Source organism: Acomys minous, assembly GCF_964271855.1.
Source record: "Acomys minous genome assembly, chromosome: 10".
Lineage (NCBI taxonomy): Eukaryota > Metazoa > Chordata > Mammalia > Rodentia > Muridae > Acomys > Acomys minous.
Window position 1 is genome coordinate 47,206,379 of NC_140491.1, and position 20,283 is coordinate 47,226,661.

A 20,283-nucleotide genomic window follows, 5' to 3' on the forward strand; every position below is an offset into this window, starting at 1 on the left:
GAACACTAGAGGTCAGGACATCTGTGTAGATCTGAGTCGTCTAGTCTCTTGTGCCAGGTTGATAGTGGCAGGGTTGGTGTAGACCTCAGGAAAGTGTGCAGAGCAAGGTGCATGTGAGCCAGGGACAAATGGTACAAGGTCAGACTACTGGCCAGTGGCAGGACTGACATTTTGACTCAAGTTGTGTCTGCAAGCACTAAGTGGTATCACTGTTCTTTTTATCTGAAATTCTTCTAAGAGGTAACTTGCTTCCAGGCTGACTTATATAACCCCTCCTTTGGCTTTACCCTTTCTTCTTGGGGATTCTATGATGTCTTAGGGCTTCAGCTCAGAGCTGCTGTGCCCCGTCTCCATGCTGTGTGTCTGCCATGCTGTACTGATCTGCTCAGCTGCGCTTCCCATTGTGGGCATGTGCAGCAGCCTCTCCTCCCCTCTTAAGAGACAATCTTGTGCTTTCTAAAAAAAATTTTTAAAGAGCTGCAGGAACTTTAACAGAGAGATTGTTGGAGGTTGAGATGGGACAGGTACTAAGTCAGAAGGCATAGGCTATGAAAGGTATCAATGGTGTTGAAGAGTCTTAGCCTTCCTGTATTGCTGGGGGAAGGGCATGAGCAAAGTGGAGGCTCAGGATGGGTGCATTATGCACTTCCACTCTTGAAGACCCTAATATATGCTCACAAAATGGGGTTTATCATTAGAAAATGGGGTAACCAGCAGTTTTTTGTTTGTTTGTTTGTTTTTTGAGACAGGATTCCTCCGTGTAGCCTTCACTGTCCTAGAACTCACTCTGTAGACCAGGCTGGGCTCGAATTCACAAAGATTCACCTGCCTCTGCCTCCCAAGTGCTGGGATTAAAGGCATGTGCCACCACCGCCTGGCTATAACAATGTGCTGGTTTGCTATAAAGGTAACTGGCAGCAGTCAGTGAACAGGGCAGGAAGGTAGAACATGCATATGCCAGGAGCTGTGGCAGTGGTTTGGTGGTTTGTGATAGAGCATCATATTCTTACTGTTTGTTTGTTTTGTTGTTTTTGTTTTTTGAGATAGAGCAATAAGACAACAAAAGGATCAAGGGAATCCAAATGGGAAAGGAGGAAGTCAAATTATCCCTATTTGCAGATGATATGATAGTGTACATAAGTGACCCCCAAAATTCTACCAGAGAACTCCTACAGCTGATAAACACCTTCAGCAAATTGGCTGGATACAAAACTAACTAAAAAAAGTCAGTAGCCTTCCTATATACAAATGACAAGAAATTAGGAAAACTACACCCTTCACATTAGCTACAAACAATATAAAATATATAGGAGTTACTCTAACCAAGCAAGTGAAGGATGTATTTGAAAAAAAAATTCAAAACTCTGAAGAAAGAGATTGAAGATAACATGAGAAAATGGAATGATCTTCCTTGTTCATGGATCGGGAGAATTAACATAGTAAAAATGGCCATCTTACCAAAAGCAATGTAGAGATTCAATACAATCCCTATCAAAATACCTACACAATTTTTTAAAGACATTGAAAGGTCAATTCTCAACTTCATATGGAAAAACAAAAAACCCAGAATAGCTAAAACAGTCTTGCACAATAAAAGATCCTCTGGAGGAATCCCCATACCTGATCTCAAGCTGTACTAAGCAACAGTAATTAAAACAGCATGGTACTGGCACAGCAATAGGCTGGTTGATCAGTGGAATTGAATCAAAGACCCAGAATGAATCCCCACACCTATGGTCACTTGATTTTTGACAAAGAAGCCAAATCTATTCAATGGAAAAAGGATAGCATCTTCAACAAATGGTGTTGGTCTAACTGGATGTCTACGTGTAAAAAAATGCAATTAGACCCATATTTGTTGCCATGCATAAAACTCAAGTCCAAGTGGATCAAAGACCTCAACATAAAACCCGAGACACTAAATTGGTTAGAAGAAAAAGTGGGGAAGAGCCTGGAACACTTGGCACAGGAGTCCATTCTTTATAACCTTATATGGGTTCCAAGGATTGGACTCATGTCATCAGGCTCATAAGGCAAACACCCATCCTGACTGAGCCATCGTTTTCGCCCTTTTCTGAGGCTATTTCTTTCCTTTCTTTTTTAATTTTTTGATTTTTAATTTTTAAAATTTGTTCACTTTACATCCTGATTGTAGCCCCATCCCTCGTCACTTCCCTGGTCCCACCGTCCTCCCTCATCCCCTAACCCTCTCACCTCTAGCCTCAGAAAGGGGAGCCCTCCTCCGCTAACATCTGACCTCAGCCTATCAAGTCTTATCTGTACTACCTGTATCCTCTTCTCCTGTGGCCTGGCAAGGCTGCTCCCTGAGGCTGTTTCTGAGAAACAGACTTGGGGTGTTCCATAAGCTTGAATAGTGATGGTAATTTGGCTTGATCGGTTCTCATTTGGGACATTTCCCCCCAAATGTTTCTGATTTTGCATGCATAGGAAAAGAAAGTTGACTCAGAGACTACATGCACATATAATCCAGAGTGAGTATTTAGGAGCAAATTACCTAATGCTTAAAGTATATATTTATATGCATTTTAAAAAGTAAAAAGCCTTTTTCCTTTGTTAACATAATTTAAGAAAAATGTTACTATAAAAGTTCCTATTTTTAGCTAATTAAACTAGTTTTCTGGTAACTATTAATTTTGCTGATATTGACTGACCAACTGATGTACAATATGAACTATATTCTCTAAATTTGCATATAAGTTATTGAATTATTCATGAGTACACTATGAGTGACTGCATGTATGTTGCTTCATTTATTTTAGGTACATATAGCCTCATGTAGTGCTTTTTTTTTTTTTTTTCTTTTTTAACTCTAGCTATAAAACGAGTCTGCCAGACTAAAGATGGTACATCACAGGTCAACAAAGGCAGAAGCTGATTTTTTTTAGACTCATTTATTATGTATTCAGTGTTCTGTGTACATGTATACCTGCAGGCCAAAAGAGGGCACCAGATCTCAATATAGATGGTTGTGAGCTACCATGTGGTTGCTGGGAATTGAACTCAGGACCTTTGGAAGAACAGGTGGCGCTCTTAACCACTGAGCCGTCTCTCCTTTTAGTCCTTGAGGAAGGAAGGTGCTTTGAGGATAGAAGAGTTACTGTGAAAGGAAAGATTGATGTATTTGATTATTTAAAAATGAAAAGTTGGGGCTGGAAAGATGGCTCAGCGGTTGGGAGCACTGAACTCCAGAGGACCTGGGTTCAATTCCCAGCACCCACATGGCAGCTCACAACTGTCTGTAACTCCAAGATCTGACACCCGTAGACATACAGTGCACATAAAATAAAAATGAATAAATTAAAAAGAAAATGAAAAGTTGGTTTACACATTTTATAGTATGAATGTAACTTACAGACCAGGAAAAGGTGTTTATAAACTGTGAAGCCATCAATGAATCGTTATCAAAATATATAGAGATGCGTAAAACAAGGAAATGGCAAACAAACCCAGCAGAGGTGCAACTAGAATTTTGTTGGAGATGCAGGTGGCCAGTAGAAGAGCTGTTCTGCAGGTAAACTTGAACTACGGTTATCCTGAGAAGCTGCTTTTATTTATTGTGATCTGTAAGACTTTATGGTCTGAGAGTATGACACATGGATGCTGTGGGCTTTGTAGCATTGCACACATTGCTAGTGAGGATGAAGAAGGACCGGGCAGCCTTGACACTCTAGTTTCATTCTCTCTCTTACCCCTCCCCCAGGACAAATTCTTCAGAGTTTCAGATATATAGACAGGAAGGAATAGCATAATGGGCACTTTGGCCCTGCTTCATCGCTTTACAGTGTGTCATGGGTCCTATAACATCTTCCTCCCATCACCTGCCAACTCACATATATTTGTTCATTTGCTTTTGATAGGACAGATCCCAGACATCATTCAATTTCATCCATTAAGTATTTTGGTAAAAATAATAATTTAAATTGATCATGATTTTTATATTTTACTATTTATAATTTCTTTAAAATTGATACCCAGTTGTCTCAAAATGTCTTTTTGTGGTTTTTTTCACATTAGCATTATCCATTGAATTCTGTTGATAGGTCCTCTAAGTCTCATAACTTGCCTTTGCTGTTTTTATGCCACCCTGCATGCCTGTCAGAGAAACATGGAGCATTGTTCAGTTTAATTTCCAGATCTGGACTGGCTGGCTGTGTCCCTGGTTTTTGTGACCATGCTTCTCTTCCTCTTAGTCTTCCTGTTTCTCATCTTTTCTGAAACGTGCAAGTTGGAATTCATTTAATGTTTTGTATTTGGAAGCAAGACTGCCTGCCAAGTGGAGCTCTCTCAGGCAGCACGTGACATCCCGTAAACTCACAGACATTTGGCAGGTGTTCTGAGCTGGTCTGTCCATTGGCAGACTCTTCATCAGCCGTCCGCTGCATAGCACTGGAGGAATGTTGCAGATGTGTTGTTTTCATCACTGATCACAAGATGATGATGTTCTTGCTTTACCTTCCTTATTATTTAGACTTCTTTTAATTATAGTTCCTACAGAGCAGTTTCATGATTTTAGAATGAATTGTACTCTGTCACTAAGATATCAGCGTTTTTGTTTGTTTGTTTGTTTGTTTAGGGTTTTTTTGCTTTTGTTTTTGGTGGGGGACTTAATGGCTTTCAGCCAATGTAATGTATTGGTAAATTGTCTTTTTTTTTTTTTTTTGCACAGAAGAAACTGGTTTTGGAGATGGTGTTGCCACCCTCCGATTCAGACCCAAGTATTTTATGTCAAGAATCCTCTAAGACCTTTACTTGCTGGCTCCCCTAACTTGGAGACAGAGAAATCAGCAAAATATTCTCTTGAATAGCTAGAAGATGAACTGTTTCCACCAATGTGCCTGTGATTTATTCCGTGATATAAAAGTGCTGGAGAGAGAAGCTGGAAGATCAGCCATGAGAGAGAGCTCAGCTAGGAGCACCCCCCGACTGCACCTCAGCTTCCCCAGGCAGTTTCTGTTGGATGTTGTGAGCACCCAGCATTGCTCTCTGTTCTCTTCCTTGGAAACTTCATCCAAGCAGACACTACTCTCTGCATGGAATTCCTGATGGAGAGCCCCATCAGGCTGCTTTAATGGGGCTTCCTCTGTGAGTTTCTGCTAGATGTTTGTAAGCCCAAACGTGATGACGTTACTTGTATTAAATTTGAAAAGTAAGATGCCAGGCAACAGATATGAATGGAGAAGTTGATTATAGGAGTGTGGGAGAGCAGGGAAAGGGGAGGGCACCCTAGAGAGAAAGAGAGACAGAGACAGCAGGAGAAAGGAGAGATGAAGAGAGGAGAGAGGTAAGAGAGGGAGATGAGGTGGGTTTGCCCTTTTTATCCTAGTGGTGGACAGATGATGACATCATGGGTTGCTAGGCAGACTGGGGGCAGTATGCTAACAACTTTTCTGTTCTTATTTGCTCTTTTACTTGAAAGCCTCACTGTGCTTTGCCCAAGACAACTTATCAGTTAATTTCTGCTAGATGTTTGAATATGTTTTACTGTCTACTTATCTATTCATTCATTCCATGCATTTTCCCCTTTACTTTGACTTGCTATATACTTAATAAATTTACTTATTCAAAACTGAAAATATCATCTTCTGTACTGTTCAGAACAGCCCGTTGTTCTGAAAGGTCTGAAAAAGAGCCCAGAACAGGCCTTTTTCTTCTTTTTTAAAGGTTATTTTTATTTTATATGTATGCATGTTTTGCCTACAAATTGTCTGTGCACCACTGGAGTTCAGAGGAGGGCATCAGAGTCCCTGGAACTAGAGTTGCAGACAGTTAGGGGCACTGGGAGTGGAACACAGTCCTCTGCAAGGGAAGGGCCTAACCACAGGCTTAGAGCCTAGCAGGCCGTCAGCGTACTCTAGAGCGGGGCAGTGCACCATTTTTCTAATCGTGTATTTTATAAAGTGTCAACAGCGAAGAACCCAGAATAAAAGTTCCTGGATTTCCACCAGTTGGGAAGGACTTTGATAAATCCTAGGTTGACACTAAGCACTGCCAGGGAGGAGTTGACAAGAGAAGGAAGCATCCTTTATAGAAGTAGAAGGAAAAGGAAATGATGACTCCCGGTGGCTAAACTGAAAATCCTGAATACCTTTCTGAAGCCACAGAGAGCCCAGAAGGTTATTGAGGCCCAGATGGTCACAGTGGCTTGAAGGGAGAGAGAGAAGGGAAAGAGGTTAGACAGGGGGTAGGGAGAAAAAGAGGCTGCCTCACCCGTGGCATGCCCATGCCACACATGTGCTCACCTGTCCACATACCACATAGGTGCAGTGTGTGCGCATGCACTGTCTCAGCCTCTTCAGGCTGCTGTAACTATTCAATAGACTGGGTGGTTGTTATGATTAATAAAAAGAAAATAACATGATAAGATAATAAGATGCCAGGCAACAGATATTATATGAGGTTTATTAAGTGAGCATGGGGAGAGAAGGAAAGGGGGGAGGAGTACCCCAGAGAAAGAGAGAAGAAGAGGGAGAGAGACAGAAAGTGAGAGGGTAGAGCAGGTATGGGGGAGAGAGAGAGTAGAGAGATGCCACATGGAGGGTCCCTCTTTTATATAGTGCTGTGCAGGGCCATGCCCCAATGCAGGCAAGCAGTGACGTCACAGGTGGGCAGACTGAAGCAGGATACTAACAGTGGTTCCCAACAATAGGCATCTATTTCTCAGCTTCAGATGCTGGGAGTTTGGTATCCAGTGGTGGGCAGGTTCAGTGTTTGATGGGCATGTTCCTCACACACAGTGTGTTTTATGTCTTCACATGGTGACAAAGTAAGGGGTCTCTTTAAGGGCCTTTTAATAAGGACATTAGTCATCTCATTCATGCGGCTGCATTCCTTTCACCAGCCTTTACAAACCCCACTTTCTGACTGTCATGGTGAGGCTGGATCTGGACACATGAATTTTGGAAGGACACAGATTTCCACATCATAGCACACACGTATGATCCCTTTTCTGGTGACCCAATGGATAGCGGAGGCCATAGGAAGGTGGTGAGGTCAGTTAAGGATGGGAGACACTGTCACCCACACATAGTGTCAATGGTCTTTGCATCACATTATGCAGGATCGTGGTAAATGCTTATAGTGTGGACAGTATTGATTGCAAGAAGTGTAAAAGAAGAGCTCAGCACACTTAGGGGAGAGAAATGGCAACACTGAGATCTGCCCCAGCTCTGCTTTGACCTTGGGTGGCCAGTCCTCCAGCTCCCTGCCATCATGAAGCAAATGCCTACTGCATTCACACTTTCTGGGGAAAGAAATGAGGGCAGTGCATAGAACCCATTGAGTTATAAATGTAGCTCCAGCTTGGGATTCTGGCTGGTACAAAAACCTTTAGGTTAAGGATTTAGTCTCCTTTTACTTACCTTTTATCATATGTGCTACTACCTAGTCCAAACCCCAAATTGTCTTTGAACCTTTGTTTTTTAAAACAAACTGAAGGAGAAGCTTGAGGTCAGTTTAGTGATTGTTTGGCTAGCATGGGTGGGGGTGGGGATGGGGGTGAGTCAGCCCCTAGCATTGAAAACCAGCAAGCAGGAGAGAGGTCATTTTGTTTTGTGTGGCAGGCAGGACTTCAGGCTGACAGGGTAAGTTGGGCTGCAGCCCAGGCATGAGTCTTGCTGCTATTCCATGAGATGACTATGGTTCCTGGTGACAATACCAGCCACGCCTACTTACTGAAGGTGATTCTGGCTTCCTGGCTTGACCCCACTTTGTGGTGCCTAGGCAAAACTGCTGTGCCTTCAAGAAGACTTAGAGCTTGTGGTCCATAGTACCCAGCAGGATGTGGAGCCTGGGTCCTCTCTTACTTTTTCAAGAGCCTTCTTGTCCCGTGCTCATCAGGAACAGAGTGGGAGCTGCAGTGAGACTTGGCTGCTGACTCACTGTCTCACTCCTACCCAGTGCTGAAGCACTAGTGCTCATCCCCCCCTCCCCTGCCTCCCGCTTCCCCAGGCCCACAGCTGCAGGGGTGGCCTTGGATTTGCTGGGTGGCGCCCAGAGCCACCTGCACTTGACAGGACACATATTTTTACATACTGTCGACTGGAAATAATCAACTTTATTTAAAGAGAACGTGGATTCAGAGTTCTATAAAAAGCAATTAGCAACCTGCTATGACTGTTTTAGGAACAATTTTTCTGTCTACTGTAGACAGAGGCTGTGAGGCCCATGCAAGGGGACCTGGGGTCTATGCTGGAATGGAATAGTGAGAAGATAGACCAGCAAGTCTCAGGCAAAAAATAGAGCACCCCTAAGGGAATGCGTAGCTTTGGGGGCCTGACACAGGGTCAGGCTGAGACTGGCAGCTATCTCTCCCTGCAGAAGCGAGCGTACGTGCCATACTGGAGTTCACATGAGGGTCTGCTGTTAGAGCTGCTCTCCAAGGCCTTTTTTCTATACAGGCTTTTCCACCATTTGAGAAGTCTTTGTGCTTATTCCTGGGTCTCTGTCAAGTGCTGGGGACACCTCGGTTTTAATTTTATGTGGGAAGTGATTTATTTATGTTTTCATAGTCTTATAAAATATTTTATGTGTACTAGTGGTTTGCCTTTGTGTGTGTAAATGCATAAGTGCCTACAGAGGTCAGGAGAGCATGGAGTCCCTAGAACTAGTCAGAAATGGCTATGAACCGCCATGTAGGTACCAGGTCTTTTGCAAGTGCAGTAAGGACTTTTAACCACTAGCCCATCCCTGTAGCCCACGTTTCATAGTTTCATCTGTTTTAACCTGGTGACATTGATACGGCTGTCAATGGAGAGGGATCTTTCTCCCTGCATCCCAGATGTAGAGGCAGCCACTGCTACCCTTTTTTTGGTTTGGTTTGGTTTGGTTTGGTTTTGGTTTTTCAGAGATACCACACCATATTCATGTGTGTCCATGTCAGGTGTGAGCCCAGTACTACTCCTGGGGCTCATGTGGGGGAGCCCTGTGGATGCTCGGAAGCTGGGCAGTACTTTTTGCCGGCTTGGTTTCTCTGTCCTTCATTTCAGGGGGCTTTAGGGGCTACGCCGAGGCTACTGCATTGGCTCTGGGATGGGCCACAGGTCCATCATTGCTTCAGTCCATATTTGTTAAAGTAGTAGTTTTTCTCTTAGCTAAAATATTTGCATATTGTAGGGAATTTGGATATTGCCTAAGGAAGCAAAGATCTTATCACAGTAATCAAACCTGCTTATGAATATGTACTCATTTCCTCTTCCTAGAAGCCATGCCATATATTGAAGTTGTATATCTTTTTTTTCTTGTTGTTTTGTTTTTTGAGACAGGGCTTCTCTGTGCAGCCTTGGGTGTCCTAGACTTGCTTTGTAGACCAGCTAACCTCGAACTCACAGAGATCCCCCTGCCTCAGCCTCCCTGAGTACTGGGATTACAGACATGTACCTCTGCATCCTTTGAATATCTTTTTTTTTTTTACCTCGTTCAATTGTTGTTGTTGTGTTAAAAGCTTTTCTCATGTCACTAGTCTAAAACACTTAACCTGTTGTATACATTTTCTTTGCTTTAGTGCCCTCTTTTTACTCTGTGTTGTCAAGTCATCAAGCCAAGTGTGCTCTGCTTTCAGCTCTTGTGTGTTTTCTCTGTGCGGCACCCACCTCACCGTTGTGTCCATGCTGATTGGGCAGTGCCTGGTCTTCATAGTCCTGAGAGCTGGTTTTGCATATGGCCTCAGACTGAAGCTAACTTCCTTAGCCACTCTTTGTGTGTTACCACATCAAAGTACTGCGATCAGGCGTGGCCTGGCTCTCTCCCGAAGGCTGTAGGGAAGGATCCTTCTGGCCCACAGCTCTCATTCCATCATTCTAATCGCTGCCTGGCCCTCCTGGCTGCTGCCTTTATATCTTTTTCCTGGCTAAGTCTGTAGCCAAAGTCTCTACTTTAAGAACAAGAGCCATAGTGGGCTAGGGCCTACCTTAATGACCTGATTGTAACTGAATCACTTTGGAGGCCTTAGGGGTTAAGACTCAAGGGTATCATTTGGTAGGACATAAATCACCCCTCACCAGCCTCTCATTACCTGGCCCAGAGAGCTCAGACTGTGTTGGAGGCCAGGTCTCTTGAATATATGGAGACAAGAGCACATGCCATGGGTGAAGATAGTCTTATCTTAAAACTTGAGTGATGAGACCATGCCCTCTTAATCACCCCCTCCCCAATCCTGTCTTGTTTCTGTGTCAAGACAAATGTAGGGAGCTGCAGTGCTGTGCTTTCTAGAGTGAGTGGAGGCATGTGCACACCTAGAGTGTGGCGCTCTGCCTGCCTCAGTTTGTCTGCTGCTGTCTGAGCAGACTCTACAGACAGCTGAGCCACCCCAACTTCGGAATGTTCTGCTGACTCCTCTACAACAAAAGCTTTTGTCTCTGAATTAGGTCCTCACCTCATTTAGTGGACTTGAGTCTAGACTCATCTTTAAGGCCTTTATATGATTAACATTGCGGAATTTTATAGCAGATTTTGTATTTTATCTTCAACATCTGCTTCCTGGCTAGGCCTTTGTGTACCTGTGCTGGGTTTGTAATGGAAGTATGTAATAGGATTTGGTTGGCTGGGTTTTTGGGGCCATCTCAATCTAAGTAGATTGCTTACCTCTTACTAATGCGGTGCAGTTTTAATGCAGTCCCTGTGGCTTTGAGTTACTTAATAGGAGGAAAGAGAGGCTTAGTGCTGGTGTTAGGATTGGAGTCAAGCACCTGCAGGATGGAGGTTTTTTGCCTTTTTGAAAAGGGCAAGTTCTTCTGCTCAGCAGTTCTTCAGGCACACCCGGTACTCATGAGCCAGGGATTTGCTTTCTTTTGTTTTGGTTTTCAAGGCAGGGTTTCTCTGTGTAGCCTTGCCTGTCCTGGACTCACTTTGTAGACCAGGCTGGCCTCTAACTCACAGAGATCTGTCTGCTTCTGTCTCCCGGAGTGCTGGGATTATAGGCGTGTGCCACTGTGCCCATCTAACCAGGGGTTTTCTTAACCAAGGTGCCTGTTTGCTTACAGAGCTGTGATTCCCTGGGAGACTTCATAGGAGTGTCACAAGGAAATTGCCCTAAAGGGGACTTTAACAGACGTAGAAAGCAAGTAAACTTGTGTGTGTTTGTGTGTGTGTGTGTGTGTGTGTGTGTGTGTGTGTGTGTGCACACGCGTGCTTAGGACATAGGATTAACACATGTGAAGATGCTTTGGGACTTCTCTGCTTTGATTCGTTTGTCTGTATCTCACTTTTCTTGTTTCCCTCCCCCCTCAGGATGCAGGAGCAATTCCAGAAAAATCCTGACAGTTACAATGGTGCTGTCCGTGAGAACTACACCTGGTCGCAAGACTACACTGACCTGGAGGTCAGAGTGCCAGTGCCCAAGCATGTGGTGAAGGGGAAGCAGGTAACAGCCTGTGGGCAGGGCTTCACTGCAGTCTGTCTGAGCTCCAGGCAGGGAGCTGGCACGACTGCAAGAGGGTTAAGATTGTTTTTTGGGTATGAGGTCTTGTACCCCAGGGGGTGGTTGCCTTTGCTGTCCTTGGCCTCTGCTTCTCTGCCTGTGAGCCTTTTCTTCCTGATCTTCAGGTTTCCCTGGGAGCAGTAAGCCCAGTTCCTAGTCTGAGCAGCCATAGTGTGCAGAAAAGCTTTCGAGTGATGTCCTAGCCTCTCAATAAGGACATGGCCCTTCTCTGGGCTTCCCTGTAGACAGCTAACCTTCCTAACATTACCTTAGCAGAGTCTACCTTCAGCTTCCCGAAGAAAACTCCAGTTAGCTGACCTTACAGTGAGGGCTAAGGTGACTGTCTTGTCTGTTTTTAAAAAATAATTTTATTTTAATTTATGTGCATTGGTGTGAGGGTGTCAGATCTTGGAGTCACAGACAGTTGTGAGCTGTCATGTGGGTGCTGGGAATTGAACCCTGGTCCTTTGGAAGAATAAGTGCTCTTAACCACTGAGCCATCTCTCCAGGCCTTATCTTGTCTGTTTATTGTGATGTGGCCCAGTGCTCACACAGATTTTGTGTACTTTGGACATAAATAAGTACTGAAATTTAGTCTTGGGTCAGGGGAAGAGAAAAGAGAATGTGGATTTGTGTGGGTGTTCTTAGACACTGAAACTGGCGTCACATAGATATGTGTTGAGAACAAGCTTTCCTGTCTACGTGCCTCTTTGCTCATGTTGGCTAGAGGTCACCAGAGCACATAGCATTTCTGTGAGGTCCATTGGTTTGGTGTTACCTGATGTACCTTGTCAGTGCTTAGGTTCATTGGCTGGGCCTGTCACCTCAGGGTGCTCATGGAAGGACAGTCCTACTTCTCAGGCACAAGTTCTGTGATGTGTATATATCTATATCTATACACATTTTCTTCCCTTGTTGACAAACAAAGCTCACTCTTTAGGCACAAATACTTCCTGTAACCCTAGCCCCCTACCCCCAATTGTGTCAGGTCGCATGATACCGATTGCAGTTCTGGTCAGTCCTGAGACAAAGCCAAGAAATCTAGGGGTGGGGAGAAGAGTCACTGGATGAGAGCACTGGCTGTGCAAGCAGGAGCACCTGAGCTCTCTAAAGGAGCTAGGAGGGTTACACATTCCTGATACGGTGGAGGGTGGAGACAGGAGGATTGCTTGGGCTTGCTAGCCCACCAGCTTACCCTGCATTTAATGAGCGGTCCTGTTTCTGAGGAAGAAGGCAGAATGACAGAGGAGAACACTGGACCTTTTCCTAGGGCCTCCATGTACATGGATGGGCACACACCACACGTATGCACAGACAAACCTAGGCCACAGTGAAGGAAGAAAAATGTCTTGACTTGTGTCCTATGGTCCTTCCGTGGGGCAGTAGCTGTGCCAGGTATGTATAGCTGGGACATTATCAATTTAGGCTGATCTCTGAAACTTCTGTTTAGGACTAACTTTTTCTTGGGAAAGAGATGTTTGTTTAGGAAACCTTAGAAGAAATATCATTATTATAGATTGTTATAAATAAGCAAGATTTGCTTAAAGTAATCTCAGGTAACAAATCTAAATAGGATATTACAGAATTTGAATTCATATAATAAAGTTTGGCATATGACAGAAACTTTCCTTATTTTAAACTTCAAGAGAATCTTAAATATACAAAGCAATCCCGTGTTTTATAGATGAGGAATTGCTAAATTATCCTGTGTTGGTTCCCTTGTTACAAAGCCCCAAACTGGGCTTTTACATACTTATTTGAGTGGATGAATTGCTGCATAAACAAAATGACAAAACAAAAAAAAGGACAAAGCTATGCTTTGACAGATATATCTGTCTCTAAGCTTAGATTTCTCTCTGGGTCTTAACCTCTTACTTTGTAAGTTCCTGGCTTCCTAGAAGCTGGGATTGTGTGGAACATGTAACATGGAAGTCAAGTTATACTTGTTTTTTTGTGGAACACTTTGCTATGACAGTGGGGACAGCTTGCCTGTCACCCTACATCCCACCCACATAGTGACAGTTCACCAAGCTCAGTTCACACCTGTTGGTTTGGGATGGTTTGGGGCAGGTGCTGACTACCTCGCTCAAGTTGCTTGCCTAACTAACATCTTTTTGAGAGTTAGTGAGTCAGGTGTTGACTTCTATCTCATCTTGTGGTAAGAGTGCCAATAGATTATAAACAATTATACAATTCTCAGTTGATAAAGTGCTTGCTCTGTTAGCATGTGGGCCTGAGTTCGGATCCCCAGCAAACATATAAAAAGATATAAGCCATATTGTTTGCTTATAATTCCAGTGCCAGGGTGGCAGAAACAGAAGGATCTTGAGGATTTACCAGCTAGCAAGCATAGCTGAATCAACAAGCTCCAGGCTCATTAGGAGCAAAATAGAGGAAGATACCAATGTCAATTTCTGGAATTATCTCTCTCTCTCTCTCTCTCTCTCTCTCTCTCTCTCTCTCTCTCTCTCTGTATATATGGCCCAAATGGTGTTACCAAGATAGATTGGTGACATCGAGCATTTGTCTCTTTTATTGCATAGGCAGTAATGGTCATCAAAGTATGTCAGCACAGGTGGAATGCCCATCTCAGTGACTCAGTCCTTTGGCCCGCCATGCAGAGACCATTATACACTCATTGCAGCCCAGCCAATAGTCAAAGCTACCCCCACCAGAGCAGGCTTGACTTTTTTTTTTTTTTTAAAGCACTGAGGTGGGGTGAGGGGCTTTCAAGATCTGCTGCCAACTTTAAATGTTGGCCTTTTTCTGACACCTACTGATGTTGCTTTATCTGTATAGATCCTTGTCCCCTAAATGGTAGGAAATTTTCTTTTTCCATGATATGCTTAATAATAAAATAAACTTCTTTTATAAATCCCTGGTCTGTTTACTGTAAGACCTAAAACTATGAAACTGTTAGAAGAAAAAGTAGGGGAGACACTTTTGGAAATAGACACAGAAGAACTTTCTGAATGGACTCTCTTCACTTGGAAATAAGGCCAGCATTGACAAATAGGATCTCATGTAACTAAAAGCTTCCTACACAGCAAAGGAAGCAGTTAATTGGGTAAAGAGACAGCCTACAGAATGAGAAGCAATTGTTAGCTATGCCCCAGACAGAAGACTAATATCTGGAATATAAAAGAATTAAAAACAAAACAAAACCAAATAACAAGAAATCAAACAATTCAGTCAGTAAATGGACTAATGAAACAGCCTGAGTCACTGACAGTCCCTGAGACTGGCACTAAACGTGCATTGCTAATAAACATGAAAAACATGTTCTTGACCAATCATCATAAAAATGCAAAACAAACAAACAAACAAAAACCCCAAACTACATTGAGACATATGGTGACCACACCTTTAATCCTAGTACCTCAGAAGCAGAGGCGGGTAAATCCCTGTGAGCTCCAAGCCAGCCATAACTTCATAGTGAGAGCTTGTCTATATCAAGCTACACTGAGATTGCATTTTATCACAGCCAGAATGACTGTTACTAAGAAATAAACAAATAAACAACTAGGGCTGGAGAGATGGCTCAGAGGTTAAGAGCACTGACTGCTCTTCCAGAGGTCCTAAGTTCAGTTCCCAGCAACCACATGGTGGCTCACAACTATCTATGATGTGATATGATGCCTTCTTCTGGCGTGCAGGTGTACACACAAATAGAGTACTCATACTCAGAAGATAAATAAATACATCTTAAAAAAAAAAAGAAATAAACAACCAATGCTGGTGAGGATGTGGAGTACAGGGGAACCCTTACACATGGCTAAGAGGAATCCAACCTAGTCTTAACACTGTGGAATCAATATGGTGGTTTCTCAAAAACCAAAGGCCAACCAACCGACCGGGGAAATAGGTCTTGCGTATGACTCAACTATAGCTCTTCTGGGTGCTTGTCTGCAGGCTCTGAGTCAGCATGTTATGGAGTACTGTGCAGCAGTGTCACAGTAGCTAAGACAGCTGCATCAGATTGAGCAAGTTAAGGCAGTCTGTTTATTTTATATCCATACATAAAATCATGTGTATACACATATATGACATGAAAGTAAAAATGAAACTTCTAGTAGGACAAAGACTAAAGGACAAGGAAGGATGAAGTATAAAGGAACAGCATGCCTAAGACGTAATGCATATTTATTTGAAACTTTAAAAATGTGGCCTGTTAGTTTCTTAGTGATTTCTACCAGTTTCTGTTAAGCCTCTCTTAAAACTTTGAAATAAGTTTCTTTTGTGCCTCCTGGGTTCCACTGGCCTAAGGGCTTTTCCTCAGAGTTGCACTTTTTCTTGACTGGTTCCCTTCCAGTTGTTCCCTAAATGTACCTGTCACAGCTTCCTGTCAGCAGTATTTTATTTTTGGTTTGTCTCTGGCATCTATCAGGTAAAATCATGATGGTAGCCATGACTGAGCAGCTTTGACAGACTGAGCCAGAGTTGGTTCTGGTTGGTGATGAAGAGGCCCTGTGTAGGCGCTGTTTGTTTTGGTGCTCCGTGGGTGTGAGACTTAGGCTTAAAGAAGGGAGTGTTAGAGCAAAGTGTAGGCCCTCTGTTCTCTGGTGTAGTTCACTGCTGGCCTTTCAAGTTGCCTCCGAGGCTGTTTTCACTCACCTTCGTTCTTATGAAATAAGTGTGAGCACAGCGTACTGTCCTTTTAAGGGTACTGAAGAGTGAATGGAGTGTGTGCTCAGTGCATTATGTTCTTTCTTCAGGGGAAAAATACAAAGTTTCTTATTTTGTATACAAGATTTTAAGTTATGGTTCTTTTGGCTAATTTCAAAGATCCCTCATGTGAAGCTTCCCATGTGCCTCAGTAGAACATGATTTGGTCTTTTCTTCACCATACTTCTCTTCTTTCCTTGTCTAAACACTCAGAGTAGGGACAAGGAGCGGGGCGCCCATGATAGCTTACAGCAGCTCAGCGTGCTGCTGTTGCACTGGATCATAAGCTCATAGTACCCTTGAGAGTTAGACGGTGCAGTTTTTTGTTTTTTCTATTTTCACATGAGAAAGCTTGAAGCCAGGCTTCCAGTTACCTTGTTTTGACTTCTTTTGAGTGAAAAATACTGGGATTTTTATCACAAAGTCATTTTTTAATATTACTGAATAACTGAACCTGTCTCCTGATTTTCTCCCAGAGACTCTGGTCCTGTTGGGTGCCTAAATTGTCTGTCCTCACACAAAGAGCCTCTTGGGATAACTGTTTGGTCTCCAGAGTAGGTTTGCGTGGCTCTTTCCCTCCCAGGCTCTGACTTGTTACTTTCTCCTGAGCTTGATGCAGATGTGAAACCTGTTCTGAAAGCTTTAACACACTGTGTTCTCTTCTTACAATTGATCTGGGAAAAGAATGAAGGAAGATAGTGGGGCATAGTGACTCTCAGCACTCGAGGGTCAGAGGCAAGTGGATTTCTGTGAATCTGAGGACAGTAGGGCTACATAGAGAGACCCTGCCTCAAAACCAAACAAATAATTTTAAGTAGGAAGACTTTATTGCAAGAAATTTCTATAACAGAAAAGTCTATTAGGCTTCATTTAAATTTGCCTAGCTTTTGAAAATACACCACACTTAAATGGTCACAATGACCTGGCTCTGTGCCTCTTGTGCTGTGAGAGCTTGTACCTGGTTGGGGTCTACTTTAGGAGATATGCATGCGGAATCAAGTATAAATATACTTCTTACCTCTGCGTTCCCGTCTTTAGTACAGGTAAGTTCTGCTTACATGTCCTTAACTACTTCTACCCATTATCTCTCTGGAGCCACCAGGGCAGCTCTGGTCACTTTTGTTTATCTCCATGTCCTCAAGTGTCCCTTCTTGATCCACTTCACTGTCCCTAGTCTTCTGACTCCGGTGGCTACCCCTGCCCCTCAGAGCTCCCATCCTCTGCTTTTGCCCACTTCAAGCAACAGGATGATTATTAAACTATACTGAAGTCTTTTCGGCTCTTCTTCTTGTTGTTTGTTTGTTTGTTCAAGACAGATTTTCCCTGGGTAGCCCTGGCTGTCCTGGACTTGATCCGTAGCCTTGAAGTCAGAGTTCCATCTGCTTCTGCCTCTAGAGTGCTGGGATTAAAGGTGTGCGCCACCACAGCCGCCACAGCTGCCACCACCACTCAGCCCAGCTATTCTTGTAAACAATAATGCTTCTTAACATCTTGTTTTGTCTCTATGCATTTCCTTGTGAATAAATTCTATAAAGCGTAGTTGTAGAGATGTATTAAACATACATGCCAACCCTCTACGCTTCACAGGAGCTCCTTCTTTCTAACAAACTTGTTGACAATACTCTGACTTAGCCTTGTGGGCCTTGTGAAGGTTAGGTGAAAAATTATCATCATAGCATCTAGTGGAGTGTGAAAAGCACATACCTGTAAGGCCAGTGCTCTGGGGGCAGAGGCAGCCAGCTGGACTATGTAGGAGGACCCTGTCTCAAGCATCAAAATTTAAAAAGTAACATCTAGAGTCCAGTGTGAACTTATATTTCTCTAAATTCGTTCTCTCCCTGCTTCCCCATTTCTGTTAAGTTGTTGCTCTTTTTTTCAAGAGCTTCCTTTGGATAGAGAGATCAACATTTTGTGATGTGAGCATGCACACACACACACACAAACACACATGCCTTCCCCCTTATCCTCAGGATTTATTTCTAAAGCCCTAAGGACTCTTTAAAACCAGAGGTGGCACCAAAACCTATATTTATGATGTTTTCTTTATGCAACATTCATATGATTGTTTATTGTATAAAGTAGGCACAGTAGGAGAGCAACAGTATGTAGTAATAAAATATGAGCATTTAAAAAGTATACTGTAATAGTTATATGAATATGATCTCTTAAAATATCTTTACACTGTAATCATCCTTTGTGATCATACAATCTCTGTGTGATGAGATTAATGAAGTGTGTATTATACACATTAGTGACATGTGTATGTAGGTGTGGCCCTGGGCTGCTATTTACATTGTATCAAAAGCAGAACCATTTGCTTTCAGTGATCATCCATCACCAAGCCACAGTGTCAGTACCTAGGGATCTTCCATAGTTTATGTTTTTGGTTTTGGTTTTTGCTTTCATTGAGAACTTTCAGAAGGACATTTTAATTATAAGTTGCCTCTTTAAAGAAAGGATTGTTGTGTGTGTGTATGAGTGTAAGTGTGTGCATGTGTGGAGATCAGATGACAACTCTTAGTAGTCACTTCTTTCCTCTACCTTGTGGTGTCCTTAGATGGAACTCAGGTTGTCAAGCTTATGTGCAAGACTTTTCTACCCATTGAGCCATCTGGCCGGCCCACCCTTTCTTTTATGACCATATGGGTGACTTTCCTATTGTATTAATATTCCAAAACACGTGTTCTTTAATGTCAGTGCAATTCTCAACACTTGCTTACTTTCCTCCTCCTCTGGAGATGACACACAGATGCATCTGGTTCCTCATTTATTGTCGCCTCTCAGTGCACTTCAGGATGTTCTTCCTTCCTCCATCCAGTGCATCAGAAGAGCCACTTGTCCTGCTGTGGCTTTCCCAGCATGCACCAGTCCATGGAAACTCTTGAAGTAATGGACAGTTCCTCTACCTGGAGGTTCTTCCAGAAAGGATTTATTTCTGCTTTCCCTTTGCGCCGGGGCAGCAGCAGTGAGTGATTTCTCATACTGCTTTATGTTTGCATCAATTGCTGATAGATTCAGCCATGTGCCACGAGTGTTTTTATGGCCTTGACAAATGGAATAATGTCCCAATCAAGGGGTTGGTATGTTGAGGGTGTGTTCAGAGCAAAAATATCTTGCCATTTTCGAGCAGATCAGAATGACCAGATGGAGTGTCTTATCATTACTAGGACTTTAAATTCTAACTTTTCTTCTTCCAAGTATTTTTTCTCCACTCCTGGCATGAGACACTAGTGGAAGCATTCCATTAAACAATATGGCTGTCACCCACGCTTTCTGATTAGGTTGCCTGATTATCTGCCAGATAATTTTGGTTTTTGCTTTTGAGATCTCAAGCAGTCTCTTCTCTGTACTCTGCCTGCCTCTATTGTGTGACCTGTCAGATTTCACCGCCTCAGTACCCAGGCAAATCTGGCCCTCCACGCCCTGGTGCTTCCTTTACATGTTTATTAATGAGGCTCTCTGGGGCCTCTTCCTCAAAACCCAGCTTCAGTACAGTGAAGACTTAACCAATTTATTAAACTCTGTTTAAAGTAGGGCAGCAGCTTTTTTGGCAGACTAGATTTCTCCAATAATTTGTATAGTTTTCTATCTGACCACATTGCTGTTTGGGTTACACTTTCTGCTTTATTTTGATGTTGTTGTTGTTGTTGTTTTTGGTTTTTGTTGTTGCTGTTGTTGTTTAAAATACATATTGTTAGGAACTGGAAAGACGGCTCAGTGGTTGAGAATATCTGTTCTGGCAGAGGACTTGGGTTCAATCCCTGGCACCATATGGTGGTTCACAACTATCCAAAACTCCAGTTCTAGAATGTGTGTGATACTCAGATGTTCATGCAACCAAAACACTCATGCACATAAAATAAATACTTTAAAATTAAAAAAATAAGTTTTGTAATCTTAGTATTGAAAGATCAGTATTGGCCAAGCAGTGTGGTTTACCTAGCACTTGGGAGGCAGAGACAGGTGGATCTCTGTGAGTTCAAGGCCAGCTTAGTCTCCAGAGCAAGTTCCAAGTCAGCTAGGGAAACACTGTCTCAAAAAACTACAAAAGAAAAAGAAAAAGAAAGGTCCATATTGAAAGTAACACAGCATGGCTGCTCTGGAAATCAGGCTTCTCCTCCTTTCTGTGGTTTCTGTTGGTAGTTGATACAGTTGTTTAGTGATTCCCTGAACTTATTCTGTAA

General features: G+C 43.0%; 1 protein-coding gene across 2 annotated transcripts in view; it reads left to right on the top strand.

Annotated features, from left to right (window-relative positions):
* NUDCD3 (NudC domain containing 3) overlaps window positions 1-20,283 on the top strand; it is a gene marked incomplete at its 5' end in the record, with an annotated part of 89,959 nt that overhangs the window by 47,081 nt on the left and 22,595 nt on the right. For both annotated transcript variants that reach the window (XM_084798760.1, XM_084798761.1), the window contains one exon: window positions 11,245-11,377. In XM_084798760.1, the coding sequence (XP_084654886.1) occupies window positions 11,245-11,377 (133 nt within the window). The remainder of the gene's footprint in view (window positions 1-11,244; window positions 11,378-20,283) is intronic.